Here is a 23327-nt window from a genome sequence, read left to right as displayed (position 1 = left end):
TTAACTGGTTCCGTTTTCTTCATTTCTTGGCCATTTTTGCTTAGTTGGGGAAACAGAGCTTTTTTGTTGATTATTACCAAATAATACTGAATCCAGGGATTGATTACTTTTGATTCTGAAACAAGTGATCCAGTAAGAATACGTGGCAGAGGAGATTGTTTAATTTTTTCTGATCTTTCTCCTTTTCCCTGGAAGAGGCTGGCATCTTTTCAGGTAGACTAACCTCACAGTTTGAGAAATACTGTTCTTCTGGCAATTTGCAGGGGAAAGAGGTGATGGTGTGCACATCTTTTAGAAATGAGAACATGCAATTAACTCCTAATCTTAATTAATCTGTGTTAAAGCTGTTTAGTCACCTTGATTAGCTAAATATTTACTGGAAATTTGTGCCTTTAGAAGCATAAAGCAGATCAAAGTCTGAAATTATAAGTAAGGCATCTCTATGTCTTCAACAGTTTTCTAACTGGCCTTCCTGTAAACATTGTTAAACCACAAACCTTAAATATTTTACAGTGCTACTGAACGCTACTTCAGTTATTATTTCAATCATTTCCCAGTTGGTTCATTTTCATCCCAAATGCACATCCTTCATTTACATTTTTAAGCATTCTGTAGTTACAAACGTGCTAGAACACTTCATGAAAATGTCTTTTGTGAAATCTGCATCAAAATGGTATTAGGTCCCAAGAATATTTAATTACAAAACCAGAAAAGACAAAAGAAGGCCAGGGAAAGCAGAGAAAGCTTTTGTAGATAGTTCAGTAGTTACAATAACTAATGACAAATGTGAGATACTGAAATGTAGGAGGATTTTGTATGTAATTCCCTTGGCAGAGCTGTCCATCAGATGTTTAGTCCATATGCCACTTCTCCATACTCTCTGCTAGTCCTTGTGCATAGAGTACTTTAGGTAAACTACACTGGAATAAAAGACCTGAGGCACAGCCACAGACCCGCAGGAGCAGCTGACTCGGGCTCACAGGGCTCAGGCTGCAGGGCTAAAAATTGCCGTGTAGACATTCTGGTACGGGCTGGAGCCCACATTCTGGGACTTTCCCCCATTGCGGAGTCATTTAATCCACTGTGATCTTGTGGAAGTCACTTAAGTCTGGTCCTCAGTTTTCCTCCGTGAAACAGAGTGATAATATTTACCCATCTTGTAAAGCCCTTTGACATTCTCAGAGACCATTCAGAATAATCTGATGGTATACAAATTTAAGGAGCTAGTCGTTGTGAGACCTTCAATTTATTCAGTGCAGCTGTAAATGCAAAATGTCTACCAGGAGTACAATATACTGTTTCTGTTCAGTGGTTCCCCTGAAATCTTTACAGATGTTTTTGTATATAGACAACATTACTGTGTTATTTAGTATTATAGACAGGGGGAAGGAGGGGTGGGACTGCAGCATTTTGTAGTTTGCAGTATGTCCAAACTCCATATTTGTTGCCTTTTCCAAGTTATCATCTTTATGTCTTTTCCAAGTTATGTCTTTATCTTTGGAGTGAGGGTCAGAAATCCAACCTTTGCCTTCCTGTTGACCCTCAAGCTGGTTGTGCCACTGCTATGAGTGGACTGACAGCCAGCATGATACTGGCCCTTCTTTTCAATATGGTTGTTTTTTGTACAACCCAGTGTTTTAATCTCAGCACCAGCTGAACACTCCTTCCACATAATGCAAGAAAAATTAGACAATGAAAATCTGACACTGCCAAAGAGGGATCAACCATCAAATATGCTAATTTCCATCATTAACACTTTACTTAAATGACAGTTTCTTGGGAACACAGGCAAAAGAGCAGAAAGATTGGAACTCAAACTCAGAATATTGTAGGAGTAAAGCAGGAATGACAGACGAAGAACAAAGGGACATCCATTGTTGGTCATGAGCAATTGTCTTGGATTAAAAACCATCCCAGAGTTTTAAAGAGTACAGTGAATCAGACTCTTTCAAACATAATTACTAAATTATCAATTTAACAAGAATGAGTTCAGGCTAAACAAGCATGTCATTATTAATTAAAATTTGTGTTTATTTTCTTTAAAATAAATATCCTGGTGTAAAGGCCTATTTGGCTAATGTCAGGTTAATAAGAAGAATACATGCACAACTCAAAGATTTTTTTATCAGAATTCAGTAGTGTGCAGCAGAGATGTTTGTAAAATAAATCATGTACAAAAAACCCCTGTAATGCTTAAATTTTAAACTCCATTCACTTTTCTTTGATAGAATGGTCAGAATTTCAGTTAATACACTGTCATCTTTGGTAGAATAATTTCGTGGTTTTATTCTGACATCTCACAGTTAAACCTTGATTCTTTTAACAGTCAAATATAAGCAAATCAAAATAGTATCGTAATCTCACTCTTTCATTGTTAAAGTGAGAGACTTTTTTTTTTCTTCAACAGCTATGAATTTACACCAAGTTGACATAGTTGCATTAATACATAAATCTCAATACTTTCAAAAGAGATTATGGGTGGGATTTTCAAAGACATCAAATGCTGGCCTAACTGTGTTCTCACAGATGTCAGTGAGTACTGAGGATTTCTGAAAAAAAAATCTTACATATCCGTACCAAAATCACAGCCTTGTGTAATGTAATTTGTATTTGGTTCCTAAGATCATTAACAAATGTAATTGAGAATCCATTTACTACTCTTTTTTGACAGTGTTTACCTGGTATTGGTGGGCAAAGGGTAAGATCAAATGGAATCAACTTAAACTTTGGAACTAGGGCTTGCTGAAGAAGTCCTTTATTTAAAATCTGACAGCAGTGTTTTTCTCTTCATTTGCTATGCTTGTACGAACAGTGTGACACCATCCCTACAGCAGGCTCGTGTCTGTCCTCCTCATATATTACCTGAAGATGGATCTAATATTTATTCTGCTCGTGGCATTTTGTCGCTTATCCAGTCTTCCACTCGTAGGGCTTACCACCAGGTCTTGGATGTGCTGGATGAAAATCGCAGGTGATTGGCCATCAGTGATTCTGCCAGCTTACTGCTTTTTTTTCTTTGCTCCTTTTTAGTGGAGTGTGGTTTCAGTTTACTGAATAATATGGGATGATATTACTTGCTTTGCTTTCTTTTGCTTTCATTGTTCATAAATAACTATATTGTCCAAAATTCACATTTCATAAGGCTGCATTATCTAGTACCTTACTTCAGTCAAATATAGCATATAAAGAGTGTTTTTGGTTTCTATTTCCCTTCCCGTAAAAATCAAAATAGGAAAAGCTAATCCAGTGATTGGAAGTCTTGGCTTATGTGCTGTTCGCAAATCGTTAATTTGTTAGATGTTTTCTGTAGTTTTTGGCTGTCCAAATGATGTTGGATCACAAGTCTGCAGGCTTCTTATAACATCCTTGACCTTTCTATTGCCAAGTGTTGGAGCAAATCAATAAGATTGGGTTGATGTTGTCATGATTCAGAGGAACTAATATGAAGGAGCAGGTTGTAAACTTTCCTAAGATAATTTACATCCAATATTTTTCCAAACAATATTTTTGGAAAAAACGTTAGGAGATCTTTAACCTGAGACCATCAATATTCCAGATAATACATAAAAAGTTAATTATGTAGCCGCTGACTGTAATTTTATCTACATATTGTGCTCGAATGATAGGTGTTAACTGTATTGCTGTTGAAATACTTTCTGGATGGTATTCTGAGAACTACTTGTTCAGTACTTCCATTCTTTGGTGCCCATCTTATTGAGAAGTATATTACACTTTTACAGTTTTAAGGACAAGCTTGTTTATAAAGAGCTAGTTATTTGGCCAAAATTAGTCCATTTGTGCCACTTACTGTACACTAAATTTGATCCTTTACCCTTAATTTGTTAGTACTGTAAGGCTGATGCATCTAACAAACTAACATCACTTATAAAGACTAATGATGGTGATATTAATTTATCAAACTTAATCTGTTACTTTAATGGGCTGTATTAGAGAGGTACACATAACTTGCTTCCAGTTGCTGAGGACCTGACCCAAAAGCAATTTGGAGTAATTATTGAAGAATTCTTGGAATAATATTTTAGGCCTTGTCTGCACTAGGGAATTCTTTAAAATTCTGCCTCTCGCCCTCTTGGTTTTAGCATCCTAGTGGATTATTTCTATGTTTCCTGGTGTAGACAAGGCTTAAGTTTAAGCTGTTTCTTTCCCATTCATTTTGGTAAGGGAATATGACTGTCAAGCCAATCTTATTGTGTGTGGTTAGTGTTCAAACTGATCCCTCCTATAGCTCACTAGTATTGTCAACATGGTCATATAGAATTATCTATCTCAAGATAATGTAATTGTGCAGAACTCCAGACTTGTTGGTCTTATGCTTAAAGACTGGGATTTTCAAAGAGGCCTAAGGGAGTTAACTAGATGCCCAATTCCCATTTGAATTTCAATGAGTTTTAGGTGCCAAACTCAATGAAATTCATTGGGAATTGAGCATCTAGTTAACTCCCTTAGGTTCCTTTGAAAACCCCACCCATCCTTTTTATCAAAATTTTGACCCTTGTCAGACAGTTTGGTGAATAGTAATAACTTAAAATTTTCATGTCCATATCAATAAAAGGTTAAACATAACTGCAGTTTTAGTTTTGCAAAGTTGCCTCTTCCCAGTAAGGATTACCTGTTCATGCTTATGAAAAAAATAACATTTAATAACGTATAGCATGTAAAAGACTTGTTTAAAAATATGTGGTGAAATCCTAGTCCTATTGAGGTTAATGAGAAGTTTTCAGTGGGACAGGATTTCACCCATATTCTCTTGGATTTATGGAAAAAATAGAATCTACAAATATTGTGTGTGTTTTTCTCATAATTAACTGACAAGCTTCCAAGTCTCTGAAAGTTTCAGAGAACAGCCTTACTGTTTCTGGATTTTATTTTGATTGACATATTTCTTTATTGAAATTCCTAAAGAAAATTGCAAACTATTATTATCCACCTACAGTTTTTGGGAGGGTTCAAATATAAAATGATTGAGGTGTAAGGGCTTTTCTTTTGAGTAAACATATTTTCAGACATTTAGGTCTTCCAGACCATTTCTGTGACTAAAGTGGGAATGTGAAATTTGGATAATCCACGTGCATGGTTGCAATATATATATATTTTTAAATGTTTCAAACTGTTTTTCCTTGCTCTATGTAGCATAGTGTTCCCTATGTATTTCAAGGCATATATATTCTTATTTTAATATTAACGATATACTTTTGTCATTTGGTGTCACTGCAAGAGATCTTTTAAAATGAATAAGTTTTGATTGTTCTATTTATTGGAAATACTCTTTGGTTTGGTTTTGGCTTGCTTTTCTGTTTCAAAATATTGCCAGTTGATGTCCCAGTCTAATAAAATTACTAATGGTAGCTTTATGCTGTTGTAGATAAGGAATTATTCTTAAAGTTTTAGCAGTTTTATTAACCTATTAGACTATTTAAATTGAAAATATAATTTAATTCTCACTAATTATACTGTCTGTCTACTCCTGCATTTTATTCAGCTTGGACAATGAAAATAGGTCAGTTTCATATTCTTTTATGGCGAGTCTTCACTTTCAGGTTCTCCTGCAGTAACCTCAGTTTTGTGTTTCCAGAGCTATAGGGGAGTGTTTAAATTTTCAGTGCAACTAGATTTTTTAATTAAATTTTGAGAAATCTTTTTTTATTTTTGGTATATCTTAAGCTTGGGACCTAAAACTTATGTCCCTTTTAGGATGACATGTTTAAAACAACACTCCTTAAAATGTTGGTAGCAACTCCATAGCTAAATTGGAGCTGAGATTTGCACTTGCATCACAATTAAAAATCACTCCTTCCCACTCTTAATAATTTTAATTTAATTTAATTTTGTCTTTACATTTGGCCCCATAACTTTTCAGAGGGAAATTGAATTTTCTATATAATTTTTAAAGGTAAAATATTTACTGACATTTTGCAGAGGAGACATTTTAAAAATGCTCCTTCTTTGAAATTCTACTCTGTTTTCCACACACTTCTTTGGGATCCTTTAGAGTCTAGGTAAACAACCACTGTCCCGCACAGATGCCAAACGTAACATGCCCACTCAACATCTCAGACACAGGCCACTTTTGAAATTTTTAAATCGAACAAACTGCTCACCTTATGTGGCATAACTGTTTTTAGCAAAGCTAAGATAAGCTGATTGAACTGTTCGGATATAGGATCTGAGATGAGCCCATAAAGGGGAAGGTAAATGGGACTCTGGGGAGCTTGATGAGTTGAGCAGGGATTTGTGAATTTGGCAGTGTTTGGGAAATCTGGGGTTGACAGGAAGAGGTTTTTTTGGTGGTGCGAAGGTATATTTAGATTGGGAAGTTGGAGTTCCATGACTATGCAGGGGGATGAGGGCCTGGGAGTGGTAGAAACTTAAAGTATATCTACACTGCAGTGTAAACCCAGAGTTCTAACTCAGACTCAAGCCTACCCTCCTTTCCATCTACATACAAATTACACTAATCCAGGGCTTGGACCCAGGGTCCCAGCACCTCATGGGGGTCGAGGGTTCAAGCCTGAGTCAAGCCGGGACCCAGGGTTCAAACCCTATTGTTTTGCAGTGTAGATTCAGCCCCATTGGACTCGTGCTCTGGGAGTCCACCAAAAGTATCCCACAGGCCTACTTTCTTTGTCCTCTGGGCAGTCAAGTTTTATCGCACTGCACCATAAACAAAGGGCTAGGGCAGCCATACTTTGAGAGAGCACTAGGAAGTCTGGGATATGGGTGGATGGATTTGGGTGTGCATAGTGCAGCTTAGATGCCGGAGCCCCAGGCTGGGACCCGAGGTTCAACAATTCCTAGCCTGTGGTTACAAATGAGTGTAGCTGCTCAAGCCCTAGGTTAACAAACCCCAAGGTCTGCTAACTCTTTCTACTAAACCTGGGCTGACGTTGCCATGTAGACATACCCCTGATGTCTCTGTCAAGGCATTAGTACATTAAGGGCACTCCAGGTGGCACTGAAAGGAGCCAAGAGAGAGCAGCTTTACTCCTGATGCCTGTAGTCAGTTAACAGCTCCTCTCTGGTGTACTGTATGCAATTAGCCAGAGCAGAGCTTGTCACCCAGCCAACCTCCAGTTCCCCTGTGGCCCTGCAGCATTCCCTCCCCCCTTGCTCCGACCAGAATTTCCAGATTAGATTTAAGGTAATCTGACCTGGAAACCAGCACTGGTGGGTCAGCATAGGGAATCTGACACTGCTGCTACTTTTTTGTGACTAAAGAGAGAACGTGGTTTTTTTTTTTCCTTTCTCTCTCGCTCTGAAAGCCAAGATATTCACCTTGTCTGAATGAACATCAGTCTTATGTTCTTTTTTCTTCTACATCCATGAGTTTGCTACTGAATTATTGTTGTGGGATCCCCCAAAATGTTCTCTGTTCTGTTCCAAACAAAGGAAGATGAGCAAACTGCTACACTGCTGTCTGTTTTCTCCTCCCCTATTGTGCTGACATCTTGTGGCATGGTTCCCTCCGTGTTCCATTGCATTTGCAGTGGAACATTGTGATATGCTATGTACAGATGGCCTCAGGAATGTGGTTAATTTTGATCATTTATTAGTAATATACTTAATGTGGTGACCAAAATGATAACAGCCAGGAAATTCAAAGTTTTAACTAATTTGACAAAAGTTACTCCGGTCATTAAGGAAGCCAATGTAGAAAGCTAATAACTAGACTAACCAGCCTATTGTACTTAGGGTGACCAGATAGCAAATCTAAAAAATCAGGATGGGGATATGGAGTAATAGGTGTTTATATAAGACAAAGCCCTGAATATCGGGACTGTCCCTATAAAATCAGGACATATGGTCAACCTAATTGTACTCATGCATCATACTGTAAAAAATAAACTAATTGCCAGTTTTAAATAAAGTGCAAAGTGACCTAAAAGTTAGTTGTATTGATTTTAGTGGCTGCTGCACGCTAGAATAGGATTATGTATTTGAAGTGAAGCAATCAGCGAAGGTGTGGCAGGACAAAGTACTGATTGTTTTTCTACCAAACCAGTTTGCACTGGAATTTAATTCACTTGCGGCTTTATATTTAATTTGAGCTGAATGACAGAATTAAGGCCCATATTTTAAAGGCATTTAGGCATTGCTCCGTTGAGCATTAAAGGCCGAAGTCTCATTTTCAAAAATGACTTCGGCACTTAAACTCTTAAATCTCATTGAAGATCAATGGAACTTAAGATCCTAATTCAGTTAAGTGTTGCAATATCAAACAGAGCAACATGTAAATATCTTTAAAAATCTGAGCCTTAGAGACTTGTCCACAAATTAAATCAGATGCTTAATTTGGATTAAAATTCATAATGTTCTAGCTCCCAGTCTTTAGCCCCCAAATATCTGTTTCCTATAAAATATAGTTACCTCTAGAAGGGTAGTGTGTTTTGAGATTAGTTATATAACAAGGTTTTGCAGATGCTACAGAACTAAATTACCATAAAATATCATGGAGGCCAAGAATTTAGAAAGATTTTGAAATTTTTTGTATTTGGGATATTGAGAACAGCCAAAATTATATTAGGTGGGATAAGATATGAATAAGGGATATCAAATCTCATGATTCAGAGTGTAAACTAACCACTAACTGCCTGGAGTGGAAAGAAACTTCCCCTCTGGGCAGTCTATTCCACAGTTGCCCATTACAGGATTTCTTGCAGTTTTTTTTGGAAGTATTTAGTTCTGGCCTCTGTCAGACACAGGATACTGAACTCGATGGACCACTTGTCTGATCAGGAATGGCAGTTCCTATGATTGTATGAACTTTATTTTAAAAACTCCGTTCTGAAGAGGAAATATTAGCACCATAAAACTGGAGCAAATTATAGTTACCAAATATAACAGACCTCATTCTTTTGGGCAAAAATGTTGTCCTGGTTGTGGGTTTTGCTTTAAAAAAAAAATAACTTTCTGCACTGATTTCACGGTCTGCTGGCTAGTATTTGGAGTATGCAGTACAAACTGGTTTTTTGTTTTTCTTTTTTTAATGTTATGGGTGAGCTTGTTGCTTATGCAAGTTAAGCACCAATATTACTGATCAGAGCCAGGCCTTATGCAGGTAAGCACAGCACAAGGTTTTCTGCACAGTTCTGCTTGTGCACCTCAGTCTTCATCCTCTTGAAATGAAACTACTAACTGTGATGTTTTTGCGTGTTCTTTTGTGCACACTGCTGCTCACCTCCACTCATTCCCCAGAGAGTATTCTCCTGACCTTCTTAGCACCAGACCTGTCGGCTGTGTATTTTGTCCACACATTTCTGCTCTAAAGATCATTACACCTGGATTCTTTAGTCATTGTAGAGCCAGTGTATACTTGGGACTAGCATGTCGTGCAGATGTCTGCAGCTGCCAGAGGTGAGATAAGAGTGAAAAAGAGATCCCAGGCCCTTAGATAAGTGATTACACATCAGATATTTCAGCATACATACAGATTGTAGAGGTAACTTACAGCCTCATTTTGAGATGTGCTAAATGCCCACAAGTCCAGGATAAGTTAGGAGGTGCTGTGGATGCTCAGCAGTTCTGGAAATCAGGACCTTAGTGCCTGCTCAGAAGCCATGAACATACTGGGCACAATTGTAGCACCCTGTGAGATCTTGGCTGTTCAATTTCTGCTGAGATGGATCCAAAGAGGACAGAAAGGAAAGAGTTAGAAAAGAAATTGGGAGGAAAGACAGTAAGTGAATGTGAGAAGAGGAGAAGCTGAGATTGTTTTTGTTTTTCACGATTATAATTTAAAAAGCCTGTATAAAGAGCTCTTATTCACAAACTTGTATCCCAACAGCATATATTCCAATAACTCAGTCTATACCATCAAGAATAGCTAGATTGTCACAATAGCCGCATTGTTTTATTGTTAGTGCTATATTAAATAAAAAGAACATAACATGGGGTATTTTGAAAATACAGTTTACAACACAATATTAACTAGATATATTATATTGTATCGAAACACCATACATACTTGAAAATATTTTGACATTTCTTTGTCCGTTTTCTTTTGTTCTACCTCTTCTCTGTGTTTATGGTGTTTCCTGCTTCTGTCTTGTGCCTCCGACCTACAATAACCTACTGTAGGCCTGTGTTACGAGGTGGGTCGGCTGCTGCCACTTCCTCTAACCCTCATCATGAAAACACCAGGTAAACGTATTTCTTTTTAGTCAAGGTGCACTATATTAGGCTTTAAAATTTCATGACTTAATTGTTCTTGATTACTGAATCCCAAAATAGTTTTTGGGCCACTTATGCAACTAATATTTGAAGTGTATATAAATAGTTTTCAGTAATATGCCTATGATTGTTTTGCATGGGTTTTCCTACATCCATTATTCTGTTAGATGGATGTTATTCCAATGTTAGTGGGTAAAAATCTGATTTATGATCTGATGGGTAAGACTAAGAGAAATAAACTTTCTTCCTGCATATTATGTAAATGTCACTTCCTTCCACTCTTTACTACCCCTGCCATCTCCCCAAAGTGGACCTCCTGAATATACAAAAGTTATAGAGGTTTTTAAAAGTTGACTAGGATGGTTACTCCTTTTTTCTGTTATCTAAACATTAGCGTTTTAAAATCTGAAAAATCAGTATATAAAAATAACTCTCAACAGATCTCGAAGTCCAGATCCATACAGATCATTCTTCTGGGTTGACTTGGGAATTTATAGCTTTTATAATAGCTATGAGCCCATCTCAGGTGATTTCTGGCTCTGCCAGTTATAGCTGGTTGCAATCTGGATCTAGTATTTAGAGGGTTGCAGGCTGGTCAGGTGATAATGATACACTTATCATAGACTTACCATAACTTCTGCAGTCTGAGGTTGGAGTGCACCTGTCTTATTGGAATGATGTTTTCAATATGCTATCTGAGGAGATTCATAGAACCAGTGAGTTTTCAGCCAGCCCCTGAGGGATAGGAATGTGATGTCAACAGACTGGTCTGTCAGTGATCTGATAGGATTTTTATACTTTTTCTTTTTGTCTTCAGCCATTGATACATTAGCCCCTAAATGCCCCCCACCCTCCAATTTCTGTCTCTCAGGTCAGTATGGCTTAGAAATTACCAGTGATACATTAAGCAAAGGGAGATGGGTGAAGCAATTGTAGTGGAAAGTCGTGATTTATAGCATTTTAGTGTTATGTCACATCTATCTAAGAAGCAAGTTCAAGGACAGGTGTGTTTCCTCTCTGGTTTAGGGGACTGTGCCTATTTCATATTTTTTCCTCCATGTAATCTGCCCAATAAAGATGAAACAGAATTGTACTAATCAAGTCTAGGGGTACTGGTTATCTCTGAGAAAGTATCCTTAGACTCAAATTTGGCAGAACATTTAGAATTGTCTACCAAATTTTATAAAATTTAAACCAGGAGAAAATCTTCAGTGATTTTTTTAACATATTAAAATGTAGATTTAAACATTCCTCTGCTGTGTTTATAATCTGAAGTAAACGTCAACAGTAAACACTGCAGTACAGAGAACCTGAAAGTGAAACACTTAGTTGATTTTCATATTGTCCAAGCTGAGAGAAATGTAAACAGCATAAATAATACAATAAATTGGGTTTTAAAAGTTCCCATTTTAATCATCCTTATAGGTAAATAATGTTTGTTTTATAGTGACTGAGGATGACAGTGGCTTTTTTGATGGAAAGCTGCCTAATCAGGTTGTTCCTTAACAGAGTTCACTGCAATTCCTTGCCTTTCAAAAACTAGCTTTCTTTCACATATCAATTGATAATCCCATCTGATATCTTTCAGCCACAGCATCTCTCAGGGTTCACCTTATCAAAACTTCAGATCTATTTTTTTTTTAAAAACCCACCAAAATATTGACAAACTACAGGGTAATAGACATGTAACTAGAAGAAATTATGAATTCTAGTTACGTTGGGTATTCAGCTAATGGCACTCTACAGAAACTTATTTCACTATAAGTGGCCCAAGAGACTGTTAAATGCAAAAGAACTTTCCTTATTTAAAGGGAAATTGCTAATTAAAAGAATCCCACTTACATCTGATTTTTCTAGCATCTACTATTACAAGTAAAACCTACAGTTAATACAACCAACGAACTACGTACAAAACTTAATTTTCTAGTTTCATTTCTTTTCTGCATTTACTAGCACTCTCTATCTTAAGTTTCACTGTTTTCCCAGTATAGGCAGTCAATTTCCAGGCTGTTTGGAGGGGGTCTTTCACACATCATAATATCACCACAGGAAAGAGTAAAAATAAATAAAATAGGAAAATGTGACTTTAAAACAAACAAACAACAAAAAAATTGTCAAACACAGAAGAAGGTAAAGTACCAGAAACTACTTTTATTTGCTGCAAGTGAATCTGATAAAGAGGTAGGGTAGCCTTTGATGGTCAAAGCACATTCATTTACCAGGTTCCTCGAACTGTCAGGACCATGCCAGCCTCTAATAAATGTGCTTTGATCAGGATTAATTAATTTGGACAGAAACCCTTCTTGATTAATGTAGAGTTAATTAGCTAAATCTACTCTGGAATTAAATTAGTGCACTCTTTGTCCTCTTTTAAAACATAAAATAACCACATTGGGCAGACTGCAGGAGGTAGACTGGAAACTAACTTATTTTCTAATGGTATGTCTACACTGCACGCCACTGACTGGCAGCAATATGTTGGGTACATGTAGCTACATGCTGCAGTGAAAAGCAAGCTCCATTCACACTATGGTGTGTAGCTACATGCATCAGTGAAAGGCTCTGTCAAGGGAGAGGCAGCAAGGAAAGGTTCTGGCAGTGGGGAGCTTGAGTATATAGAGCCGGGTAAGGTGCACATCCACAGGGTTCAGCTATGTCTTTACTCGTTTAATCAGTGCCTCATAATCTATCCTGTTCTTTATACTTGTGCTGGGGGGGAGGGGAGGGGAGGGCATGCAGTGTTTGTACTCTAAATGCTGCAGTAAGGAATCTGCAGTGTAGATGTACCCTCAGGGTTTATGAAGCTCAAGTAGGCAGTGATTCAGGACTCATTGGCAAGGGATTTAATAGCTTCCCAGTCTCTGCCTGGGAGATAAGAGTATCAAGAGCTCCATAAGAATGGCCATACAGGGTCAGACCAAAGGTTCATCTAGCCCAGTATCCTGTCTTCCAACAGTGACCAATGCTAGGTGCTTCAAAGGGAATGAACAGAACAGATAATCATCAAATGATCCAGCCCATCGCCCATTCCCAGCTTCTGCCAAACAAAGGCTAGGGACACTTCAGAGCATGGTTTTGCATCCCTGCCCATCCTAGCTAATAGTCATTGATGGACCTATCTTCCAGCTTCAACAGGTGTCAGTTTGGGGGAGATTATTGTTCGCTCCCTGTGTTAAGATACCCTCATCTTCCAGCTCTTCAGAATTATATAAAAAATATTTATTTCTGAACTCTTCTCTGACAGGCTCTGTGTTTGAATTATGACCTCAGGGAAGTGGCTTTTTTTTGTTTGGAAAGTTTCTAAGCTAATACCTTTTCTAAAATTTATTTTTTGTCAAAATAAGCAGTTAATCTGAATATTATATTTATTTGTTGTGCCTTCATGTAGAATTTCAATATCTGACTGCCAAATCAGATGTTAAATGTCTCAATTGAATGTTTTGGCTCAAGCTCTTTTCAGGTTTTGATATCAGATCAAGCCAGGCCTCAACAAAGGTTACTTTCCCCAGCTTGTCGTCTTTGTGGAGAATCTACAAAAACACTTAGTCCTGAGGAGCATTAAAGCTCTGATTCAACCAAACCGCTTAAGCACATGTGAACATTAGTCAATGGGACATGAGCACGTCTAAGTGTTTTCTTGAATTAGGGCCTTAAAGAATCAAATGCTTTTCTTAAAGTTAAAAAGAGCTTTTTTCCTGAAAATTCCTGTTTGTTATAGAGAACATCAAATATTGTACCAATTACTGTTCACTCAACATGTACAGGCATCTAAACTTTTCTTCTCCTTTGATAGATACGGTCTTTCAAACTTGGACACAACACTGGAGGGAACTCCGGATGACATGACAGTTGTGGATGCTGCTTCCTTAAGAAGACAGGTATTTAAAATATGCTTGCTGATGAGATGAAAAAAAAGATTTAGGCCTGAAACTGGGAGAGCAGATTAGATATGTGATTGCACTATAGTTTTGAGGCCGCAAAAGCAGAATATCTCTCAGCCATCACAGCTATGGTAATTGATCATCTCTATCCACTGGTGCAACTGCATTATTCTAGGCATCTCAATATCAGAGGGATTTTGGCAAACACAGAGGGATTCAGAGAAGAGTAACAAGTATGGTGTATAATGGTCTTGAAGGATTGACTAATTGATGAGGAAAGAAGAAAAGAGCCAAATATAGCATGACTATCTAACAGTTAAGAGGAGGAGGGCCCCAGCTTTCTACAAGTTTAATTAATGCAAGTTTATTCCCTAATAAAGGACTGAACAAAATGGGAAAATTTGGTCCTCAGTCAATGAACCTCCTAAATAGTGAGGTTGTGCAATCTAACCTTTTAAGACGAATGCATTGTACATGCTTTGTTATATATTCTTTAGAGAGTCTAGCAGTCTTACACCAGGCACTAAAGCAAGCTTACTTTTTTTTTAGATAATCAAACTTAATCGCCGTCTACAGCTTTTGGAAGAAGAAAATAAAGAGCGTGCTAAAAGAGAAATGATCATGTACTCAATTACTGTAGCTTTCTGGCTACTCAATAGTTGGCTATGGTTTCGGCGCTAGACACAGCTCTCCAAAAGATTTAATAGCTGGAAATATAAAGAATTTGCAAAATCCTTTGTTTGTCTCTGAATTGTATGCTGTTTTATAATCCATGCACTGACAACTTCTGCCACAGAGAAAGGCTGTAAAGTTAGTGTTAAAGGGACATCTTGTTGCTCTGTAATATTTTTTGTATCAGTTTGAACTAACATACTTACAGTATTGTCCCTTTGCATGTCTCGATGTAAATATGGACAGATTCATTTTGGAAAGCAATTTGCTTCTCTGCCATGCAAGGCTAGTGACCTGCAGAAATAATCATTGTCTCTCTTGTGGTGGGAAGAGAATGGATTTGGAAAAGAAAGTCTTTGTAAACAAAATACATAATACAAGTATGAGTTTTTTATTGTTGTTCTATTGTTAGATGCAGTAATTTTATGGTTAAACATTATTGCACTAGTTTTCCGTTAGCCAAACTAGTTACAACGTGCCAGAAAGAAGTAACACCTTATTGAATATATCCCTTGTTTAAAGATATGTACAGATAAAATGAAAGGCATTCTTTGCTAGTATGATTCAACAGATTATCTGGGGGGGTGTGTAATATGTATTTTCATATTTTAGCTTTAATTTTGCAGATGTTTTTCTATAAAAGACATTTTTAAGCGAGTCTGTCTGAGTGATCTAAAGATTATGAAATATAAGGTACCAATGTAGTGTATTTAATAAATCTGTCAAACCAAAGCAGCATTTAATGCAAGTTTAAGTTTTTCATTACCTGACATATCATGGGGCTTCTTACACTTTCATTCAAATGTGCAGGAATCCTGTATTTTTAAACAAAAACTTACTCTTCTTCCTTCAAAATGCTAAATATGCTTCCTATTCACTTCCTCTAGTCAAGCCTCACTTCCAGAATCACTGTCCCACAACTAGGTAGCCATTGCATTACATAAAACTAGAGGTGTTGAGTGACCTCATAAATAACTCATCATCATTATGCAGAAACACAACCTTATGGAATTTGCTGTTCATAATACCGGATTTGGAAACTTACTGAGTTTCAGTATGAGCTTTTATTTCTTAAATTTTAAAACAAATATATTTAAAAGCAGTTAAAGAATTTTCTAAAAGATAGTCAAAGGAAGAAAATCTGTAGAGGTCTGTATCAGAAGTAAAACATCTTCCAGGTCAGTAAGGACTGGTAGGAAGCAGGTTTCCCATTTTGTAGTGAATGTTGTATATTCACCACCACCCCACTCTCGGCATTCCCTCTGGGGTTTTTTCCACACTCTGCCCGACAATTACCTTGTTTGTTTATTTTAAGTTGTTTGAACGGCCTGGCCTCCTGTGGAACCAGTCTTTATCCTTAAAATATATATGAGTAGCTGAGACAGAAGGGGAGGAGACTGCAGCTCTTCATCTGTTTATCTAGTCCAGCGGTGGGTGCCTTAAAAGGACTGAGACTAACATAGCGGGCCCGGTGACCTGACCTGACCTGACCTACGTGCTGCAGTTTGCATGCAGGCAGCAGCTGCAGGAGCGAACGACTGATCTGTGCTGGGAGGAATGAAGTGGTGTCACCGCAGCTCTCCGCTCCTGGGGCGGGGCCGGGCCTGGAGTTAGGGCGAGCAGAGGTGCGGGGACGGCTGTTACCCTGTGGCGCCAACGGCCAGGGCATGGGGAGTCTGGGCCCGCAGCGGAGCAGAGGAGAGACCGGCGTTGGCTGGACCCCTCGCACTCCGGGAGGCGTGGCCTAGCCCTGCCTTGCCCCGGCCCGCCCGTGCACACGCTGTCACCTTACCGAATCCGGTGTCAAACCTAAAGCCGGGCGGGCGCCCCTGTACCAGAGGAGAAGAGTGAAGTAGGCCCGCAGGTCACAGCTCCGGGGGTGGGGCGGACAGGCAGTAGACATGGGGCCAGGCCTGTGGCTGGATGGAGCGGAGCACCGCCTACTGGGAGTTGTAGGTGGTCCGCAGAGCAGCCCTGTCTGCCCAGGGCGGGGGCCCGCGCGCCCGGAACGTTTCTCCTCGGAACTGGAGAGGGCCGGCGCCTGTTTCCCGGGGCCGGTCTCATGTGAGCTCCTTCCTGTTCCCGTCTGTCCGCCCGCCCGCGCCGCGCTGCAGTAGCCATGGCCACCGGGCTGTTACGGCGGGGGCCTCATCGTCTGCTGGCCGCTGCTGGCGGGGCCGGGCGGGGCGCGCTCTGCCTCCAGCAGCAGCAGCGCCGGGACAAAAAGCTCTGGCTCCGCGCCTACCTGGAGCAGCAGCGGCTGCGGGCGCCCGTCACCCGCCGGTAAGAGCCGGGCCCGGCGCTCCCGCGTTGGATCCTCGCTGGTCCCTGCGCCCCGTGCTGGCTGCCCCCCTCTCCCGGCTGCCCCCCGCCCCTTCCCCTGCCTTCTTCCCCGTCACTCGCTTCTCCCTCTTCCCTCCCGGTCTGTGCTGATTGGCCCTTCCCGGTTCTGCCCCCCAAGTCTTGGGCCCCCGAGTCCGGGCGCAGATGGAGGAAGGTCACGGTTAGGTCCGAGCCACGCGGTCCCGGGGCTCTGCCCCTTCCCCCGGCTCTGTGGCTTTATCGCATCGTTCCCTCGGTTAGAACCGCGGGGTCCCCTCCCAGCGCGGGGCGCCCAGGGGCGTGAGCCGGACCAAGGTTGTTATTTATTGTCGCTGTTACAGCGGCGTCGCTGTGCGCTGGGTCCTGCCCCCGGCAGCTCAGTTTCGGTGCAGACCAGCTGCCTGGTCCCCTCGTTCCCCTTCAGACTCCTCCGAAGTCTCCTTTCGCATAAAGCCTACAAAAAGCTTGACCGCACTGAGAGTGGCCGGTGGTGCAGCCGTACAGTGTCTCATTATTTCCTTTTACTCCCCGTCTGTCTGGCTGTATCCATTTGTTGTCACTTGCCATGTATTTAAATTGTAAGCTGCTTGGGGCGGAGATTGTCTTTGTTGTGGGTTTGTACAGGGCCCAGCACAACAGGATCCTGATCCAGGACTCGGGCTTCTAGGGACTGCAGTTACACAAACAGTAAATAACAACAACAATTGGGGGTATGTGCCCAGGTGGGAGGGGGTGCTGGGAGCCCTGCATGGCATCTGTCAAAAGGGTTCACAGAGGTATGTGTCTTTTGAAGAGAGGGAGAAGGGCAGGTTAGGGGACAAGGAGAGGAGGGAGTAAGTATGGTTTAGACTGACCTGGAACTCCAGAGATTGGGGTTCAATTCTGACACGGCCACAGACACCCTATGTGATTTTTGGGCAGGTCTGTCTTTCTGTAACTCAGTGCTTCATCTATAAAATGGGGATAATAGCACTGCTCTACATCCCTGAGGTGTTGTGAGGATAAATATTAATGATTGTGAGGCTGTGAATGATTAATGATGAGAGCCACGTAAGTACCTACGGGCTATATAGCCCCCTAGTTTGGCCTACGGGGGTATGAATAGCAGCACACGAAAGAGCTGCACTATAACTCCCCCGTTTAGTTCGCTACTGCAGCATCCACACAGGGGAGTTATAGTGCAGTACGTGTGTATAGACATGCCCTTAGGTACTTGAATGGCTCTCATCACTGTAGTAACTGAAACTGCAGGGCTGTGTGGAATGCCTTAAGATAGAAATGGGAAGAGAGTGATCTAACTTTAAGGTACAGTGTAGAAGCTGCACAAAAATGAGACCATGACAATATTTGCTGAGTACTTGAATAGCTGGGGAAATTGCATTGTATTTACACTGTACACTTTAACCACTGTATTATTGTTAAATACATTTAGATTCCAAAGCAGCTTCTGACCTGATTTAAATTGAATATTTTACGCTTCTATAACTTCTACGATCAGAGGACCTGCAAATACTTCATATCTAAGGAGTTTAGCTTCCCAGTGCTCCTGTAAGTAGGGAAATCTCTGTTTCGCAGGTGGGGAAACTGACTGAATCTAACAAAGGATGACTTAAAAAAAAATCTGTGCTTAAAACATTTTTCTACTTTTTACCTTTAGAAAATTTTTTTAGCTGTTTTTCCTCGTAGCTGGCAATAGGTCTACTTGGAGATGTCTGAAATATTTTGTTTATTTTTACGTTTCCTTTTAATAAGTGGTTTCGTATCTAAACTGTTTGTCTGGATGGTCTATTCTACTCTTGAATTCGTTCTCTCTTGTATGTTTGTAGTTCAGAGAAGCCTAACTGGGATTACCATGCAGAGATACAGGCTTTTAGCTACCGACTACATGAAACCTTTTCCTTGGAGCTCCTCAAAACTGCATTTGTTAATTCCTGTTATATTAAAAGTGAGGAGGCCAGGCGCCAAGAACTTAGGCTAGACAAAGAAGCGGTTGCCCTCAATCTCCAGGATAATCACAGACTTTCTGAACAAGGGATTTCTTTTTCACGCTCTTACCTTACTCAGTGCTTTGAAGATGCTTATCCAAAGATGCCCTCTGAAGGGATACAAGCCCTTGTTGATTTTCTCACCAGCCAGGAACTTGTGTCTTATGTGGCCAAAAACCTATCCATACAGGACTTGGTGCTTTCTGCAGAGTTTCCCGTCCCACCCAGTGTGCTGCAGCAGACTTTCTTTGCTGTAGTAGGAGCATTGTTTGAAAGCAGTGGACCTCAGAAAACAGGAATATTTATCAGGGTAAGTGCTACCAGTTACAAGTGTTAATTTTTTTTCCTATGGCACCTGTCTAAGTCTGTAAGGCCCCGGTCTCAAATTACAAGACCAAAAATAAAATTAAATAGTATCTTATCCCTGACAGCCTGCAGAAGCCAGACCCCTACAAACTTATTTCCCACAATGAAGTCTAACTCTCAATATGCATGTATGCAAGAGCTGGAGAATTACTTTACTTTAGCATTACTTTACCTAAGCAAACCTCTATTTTTTGAGGAATAGAAACCTATTTACTTACTTTTTACTTTTGACTGATTTGTTAGATATTTTATGACTGAATCAGTAACTGCAGTATAACTTTTTCTAACAGTTATTTGATGGTTAGTACAGTAATCACGATTATGATTTTCTACTATGTAACCCTGTAGTTAGCACTCACATAGCATTCAGAGTACTGTGTAGCTAATTCCCACATCATCCCTGTAATGCAGCCATTTTATATTTAGGGAAATGACAGGGAAGCGAGATTAAGTGACCTTGCCCAAGACAAGCAGCAAATTTACTGGCAGAGTCAAGCCTACAGTTTCAGACTCTAGCCAACTTTATCGCTATGCTTCAGCATTGGTGCTATTTCTCCAGTGATAGCAGTGGTAGAAGCTTCAGTGTACACAGGACTTGCACATGCATTTTTTCCACTGTTGTCTAAACCACTTGCGTCCTGTCCATACTTCTGCTTCCACTCTTGCTATCACCAGTGGTGAATTGGAGCAACAAGGTATGCTAATGTAGTTGCAGCCTAGGAGTTTCAGCGTGTGCTGCCCTTCAGTACAACAGACAGCAGGCTATTTGGAGGGATGTTGGAAGCCCTGCTGTTCTCATAACTATGTTAAGAATGAGTTTTCTGGAGTTATCATTCTTATGCTATTGTTTAGCAAAATATTTGAAAAGAAACAAAAAGTGAAGTGTCTTTAATCTTTTTCCAAAACAGTTTGTAAAGACTATTTTAATGTTAGGTCCTGGCAATTGGAGTGTCTCACATGGTGGGAAGTCTCATTACAGTTCTCAGCCATCCTTAATAAGCCATTAATAGCATTTTCAATATTTGTGATTTTAATCTGGATTTTCTGAAGCCTTTTATTTTCCAGCAGGCCTGATCCCATTTCTCCCTTTAATTAGATCCCTTATATAGCAGTGATATTTAGCTTTGGATGGTTGCTTAATGTAATGTTGAATAAAGGCGTAACCCAGCTAAAAGTAAATTAAAAATCTAAAGTGCCTCACAAGCACAAAGGAGTCAAAGTATAATTTATTTCAGATATGTACATTTAGAAAACTGGCAGAATATCCCTACAGGTTGATTCACAAGTATTCTGTAGGAATTGTAGCTAGGCAGTTATGTGAGTGTGTATTTTGGCACATAGGTTGGCACCAGATCTACTGAGCTGTGTCATCTTCTCACTATAAGAATGCCTGGGGGACTCTGGTAGCATAAACATTCATCAACCTTAATTTAAACGCACACTGCACAGAGCAGAGCTAACAATTTACTGTGAACTCCCCCGCCTTCCTGTTAATTGTACTGTTTTTGTTTAGGACTTCTTAATTCCTCAACTGATTGGAAAAGACCTTTTTGAGATATGGAATGTTATAAACCCAATGGGTTTGCTAGTGGAAGAATTGGCCAAGAGGAATATTTCTGCTCCAGAACCAAGACTTACTAGGGAGTCGGGGGCCAGCACAGTTCTACCAGTGTACTTTGTTGGATTGTACTGGTTAGTAAAACTTTCATCCAAAGTCAAATGGATTCCAGTTTGGAAGGGAGGGAGGAAATGGTCTTTTTTAACAGGTTGCCCTTGTTAAAGATGCCATGTAAAAATAATTTTGGAAGAGAGAAGATGTTTATGCAGTGGGTTTTGTATAAATGTTTGAACATTGACATGTTCATTGCCATACAAATGCATAAAGAGATAGTCCCCACTGTACTCTTATACTCATGTACAATTGCCCAAAAGACCAGCAGAATCTAGATGTTTTCCCTCCAATAAATATAAATATTAAATGCTGGTTAGAGGACTTGTATTTTATATTAATGGTGCATAGTGGTGGTCACAATTTTCTCATGAGGACATGTACTTAACTTTTTTTCCCCCCCGTCAGTGATAAGAAGCTTATAGCTGAAGGTCCTGGTGAAACAGTGTTAGTTGCAGAGGAAGAAGCTGCCCGTGTGGCACTGCGGAAACTGTATGGATACACTGACAACAGGCGACCTTGGGACTACTCTAAACCAAGAGAAGGATGGAGAGCGGAAAAGGCTATTAGCAGCAGTTAGACAACTACGTCTACTTATGCCTATTCACAAAAGCCACATTCTCCATGCTGAGTATAAGTATATTTCAGAGAAGCAAACTTCAGCAATTCAGCTCTTCGATGTAAGGGATATATTTTGAAAATTCCAAACTATCACACAATTCTCCGAACTTGAATATATATCTTTCTTTCTACACAATGTTTCCTATTATAAAGTAACTGAGAAAAATATGACATTTCCTGTCAATAACAAAGCATGTTTTTTTTCGCTGAGTTGCCACTGTTTGGCTAAGAACTTTCCCATATGTCCAAGCAGACAGTTCTTCAGAATGTGTTGTAATCTGACTAACCATTTTTTATTTTTGAGCCAACTCTCTCAGTACATAAAAAACTTTTATAAACAAGTATTTGGACTAGTTTTGAGGATATTATTAACAAATCAGCATTGAATTAAAATGTAACATTGGCATGAGACTTGCATCTGAATTCAGTTGGCCTTGAGTTGTGGTAAAAGCATATGAAATATAACATCCACCTCATCAATAACACCACAAATCCAGAATAAAGGATATGCTCTGACATCAGTTGCATATGCTGATGTTGTTAAGGCCTCACCAAGAGTTTGCTTGCTAATTTAGTAATGGACTGTTTATTTGCCATAAGGTTTGGGGTTTTGTGTTTTTTGTTTTTTTAGAAGATGCTGACAGAGAGTGTATTTAGAAAAAATTGTGTTTGGGTGATGGAGGAAAGAGCCTAAGTTTCTACATGATATAAAAGAAAATCAGCAGACTACCTTCTATTCTTGTTGGCCTTGTGATTGCTAATATTAGGTTGACAAAAGGTCTTGGTGCTTCATATTTCACTAACTTTTTGTTTAGCCCATCCAATAGATTCCACCCCTTCGTTTGAACAGCTGGCACTGAGCAGTTTTCTAGGCCTACAAAACTTGGATTATATGAAATCTATCTTTTTGCTTTTGTTATAACACCACCACTCAACACTCAAAACATTTGTCTCAAAAAGCTGCTTTAATGAGGATGCAACTCTATCATTACATGCTAAATACAGTCTGATGGTTTAACAGTGGGTATTGTTGAAAATAACTTTTTTCTGTTTGACAGTCAAAATATGTTGGGTGTAATTGAATCTCTGCAAATTTGCGTCTGTACATTTCCAATGTGAATAAAAATACTGCATCTGGAATTCCTTTTAGTCTAACTCTTTATCAAATAAGTTAGTGATTACCTGCAGTTTGGAACATGGGTCATCAGGCAGGACTAGATACAACAGGATTGGTTATGTGATATGGAGCTTTTCATCTGTCACTCTAAGACTCCACTCCAGGTAAATCAGTCATTTATGTCCAATATTTGATATAGGCACAAAACTCCTTTTAAAGGACAGGAGCAGGGTAGCGGTGGGCGGGGGGAGTCTGAACATGTGGGAAGCTCAGAGGATAGTCCATTTGGGCTCCCATGCCTGATAGCATGGTGATGGTACTTGAGGGATGCAGAGGGTGGGGGAAAAGCAGCTACAAAATCCCCCAATACCCAATGGTATCCACGAAGCTCCCTAGTTGCATCCTACTGACTAGGGCTGGTTTTTTAGAGATGAAAGTTTGGCCCTTATAATCCTGTAGCTGAGTCAAACAAAGCAACAAGTTTGTCGTTCAAATATGTCCTCAAT

General features: G+C 39.7%; 2 protein-coding genes across 9 annotated transcripts in view; both read left to right on the top strand.

The window, feature by feature from the left end:
* The window catches only part of MFF (mitochondrial fission factor), a 29231-nt gene extending 13758 nt beyond the window's left edge, over positions 1-15473 (top strand). For 3 of the 8 annotated variants that reach the window (XM_067560651.1, XM_067560797.1, XM_067560562.1), the window contains 4 exons: positions 2813-2971; positions 10096-10158; positions 13982-14066; positions 14619-15473. In XM_067560651.1, the coding sequence (XP_067416752.1) occupies positions 2813-2971; positions 10096-10158; positions 13982-14066; positions 14619-14750 (439 nt within the window). In that variant the 3' untranslated portion in view covers positions 14751-15473. The remainder of the gene's footprint in view (positions 1-2812; positions 2972-10095; positions 10159-13981; positions 14067-14618) is intronic. The other 5 variants (XM_067561021.1, XM_067560959.1, XM_067560880.1 and 2 more) reach the window with 3 other exon arrangements.
* Positions 15474-16806: 1333 nt separating this feature from the next.
* Positions 16807-22844, top strand: MRPL44 (mitochondrial ribosomal protein L44). Its single transcript, XM_067560431.1, has 4 exons — positions 16807-17024; positions 18890-19358; positions 20928-21106; positions 21492-22844. The coding sequence occupies exons 1-4, from the start codon at positions 16861-16863 to the stop codon at positions 21661-21663; spliced, it is 984 nt and encodes a 327-aa protein (XP_067416532.1). The 5' UTR covers positions 16807-16860; the 3' UTR covers positions 21664-22844.
* Positions 22845-23327: the final 483 nt, after the last annotated feature.

The sequence above is a fragment of the Emydura macquarii genome, unplaced genomic scaffold, assembly GCF_026122565.2.
Source record: "Emydura macquarii macquarii isolate MOO-44397 ecotype Brisbane River unplaced genomic scaffold, CSIRO-AGI_Emac_v2 contig_18, whole genome shotgun sequence".
NCBI lineage: Eukaryota > Metazoa > Chordata > Testudines > Chelidae > Emydura > Emydura macquarii.
The sequence above is the reverse complement of the archived record's forward strand: the minus strand, read 5'-3'. Positions and strand labels throughout refer to the sequence as shown.

Coding starts and splice junctions, on each gene's coding strand:
- MRPL44 (XM_067560431.1), top strand. CDS start 16,861: ATGGCCACCGGGCTGTTACGGCGGGGGCCTCATCGTCTGCTGGCCGCT. Junction 17,025..18,889: donor CGGGCGCCCGTCACCCGCCG/GTAAGAGCCGGG, acceptor GTATGTTTGTAG/TTCAGAGAAGCCTAACTGGG. Junction 21,107..21,491: donor TACTTTGTTGGATTGTACTG/GTTAGTAAAACT, acceptor CCCCCCCGTCAG/TGATAAGAAGCTTATAGCTG.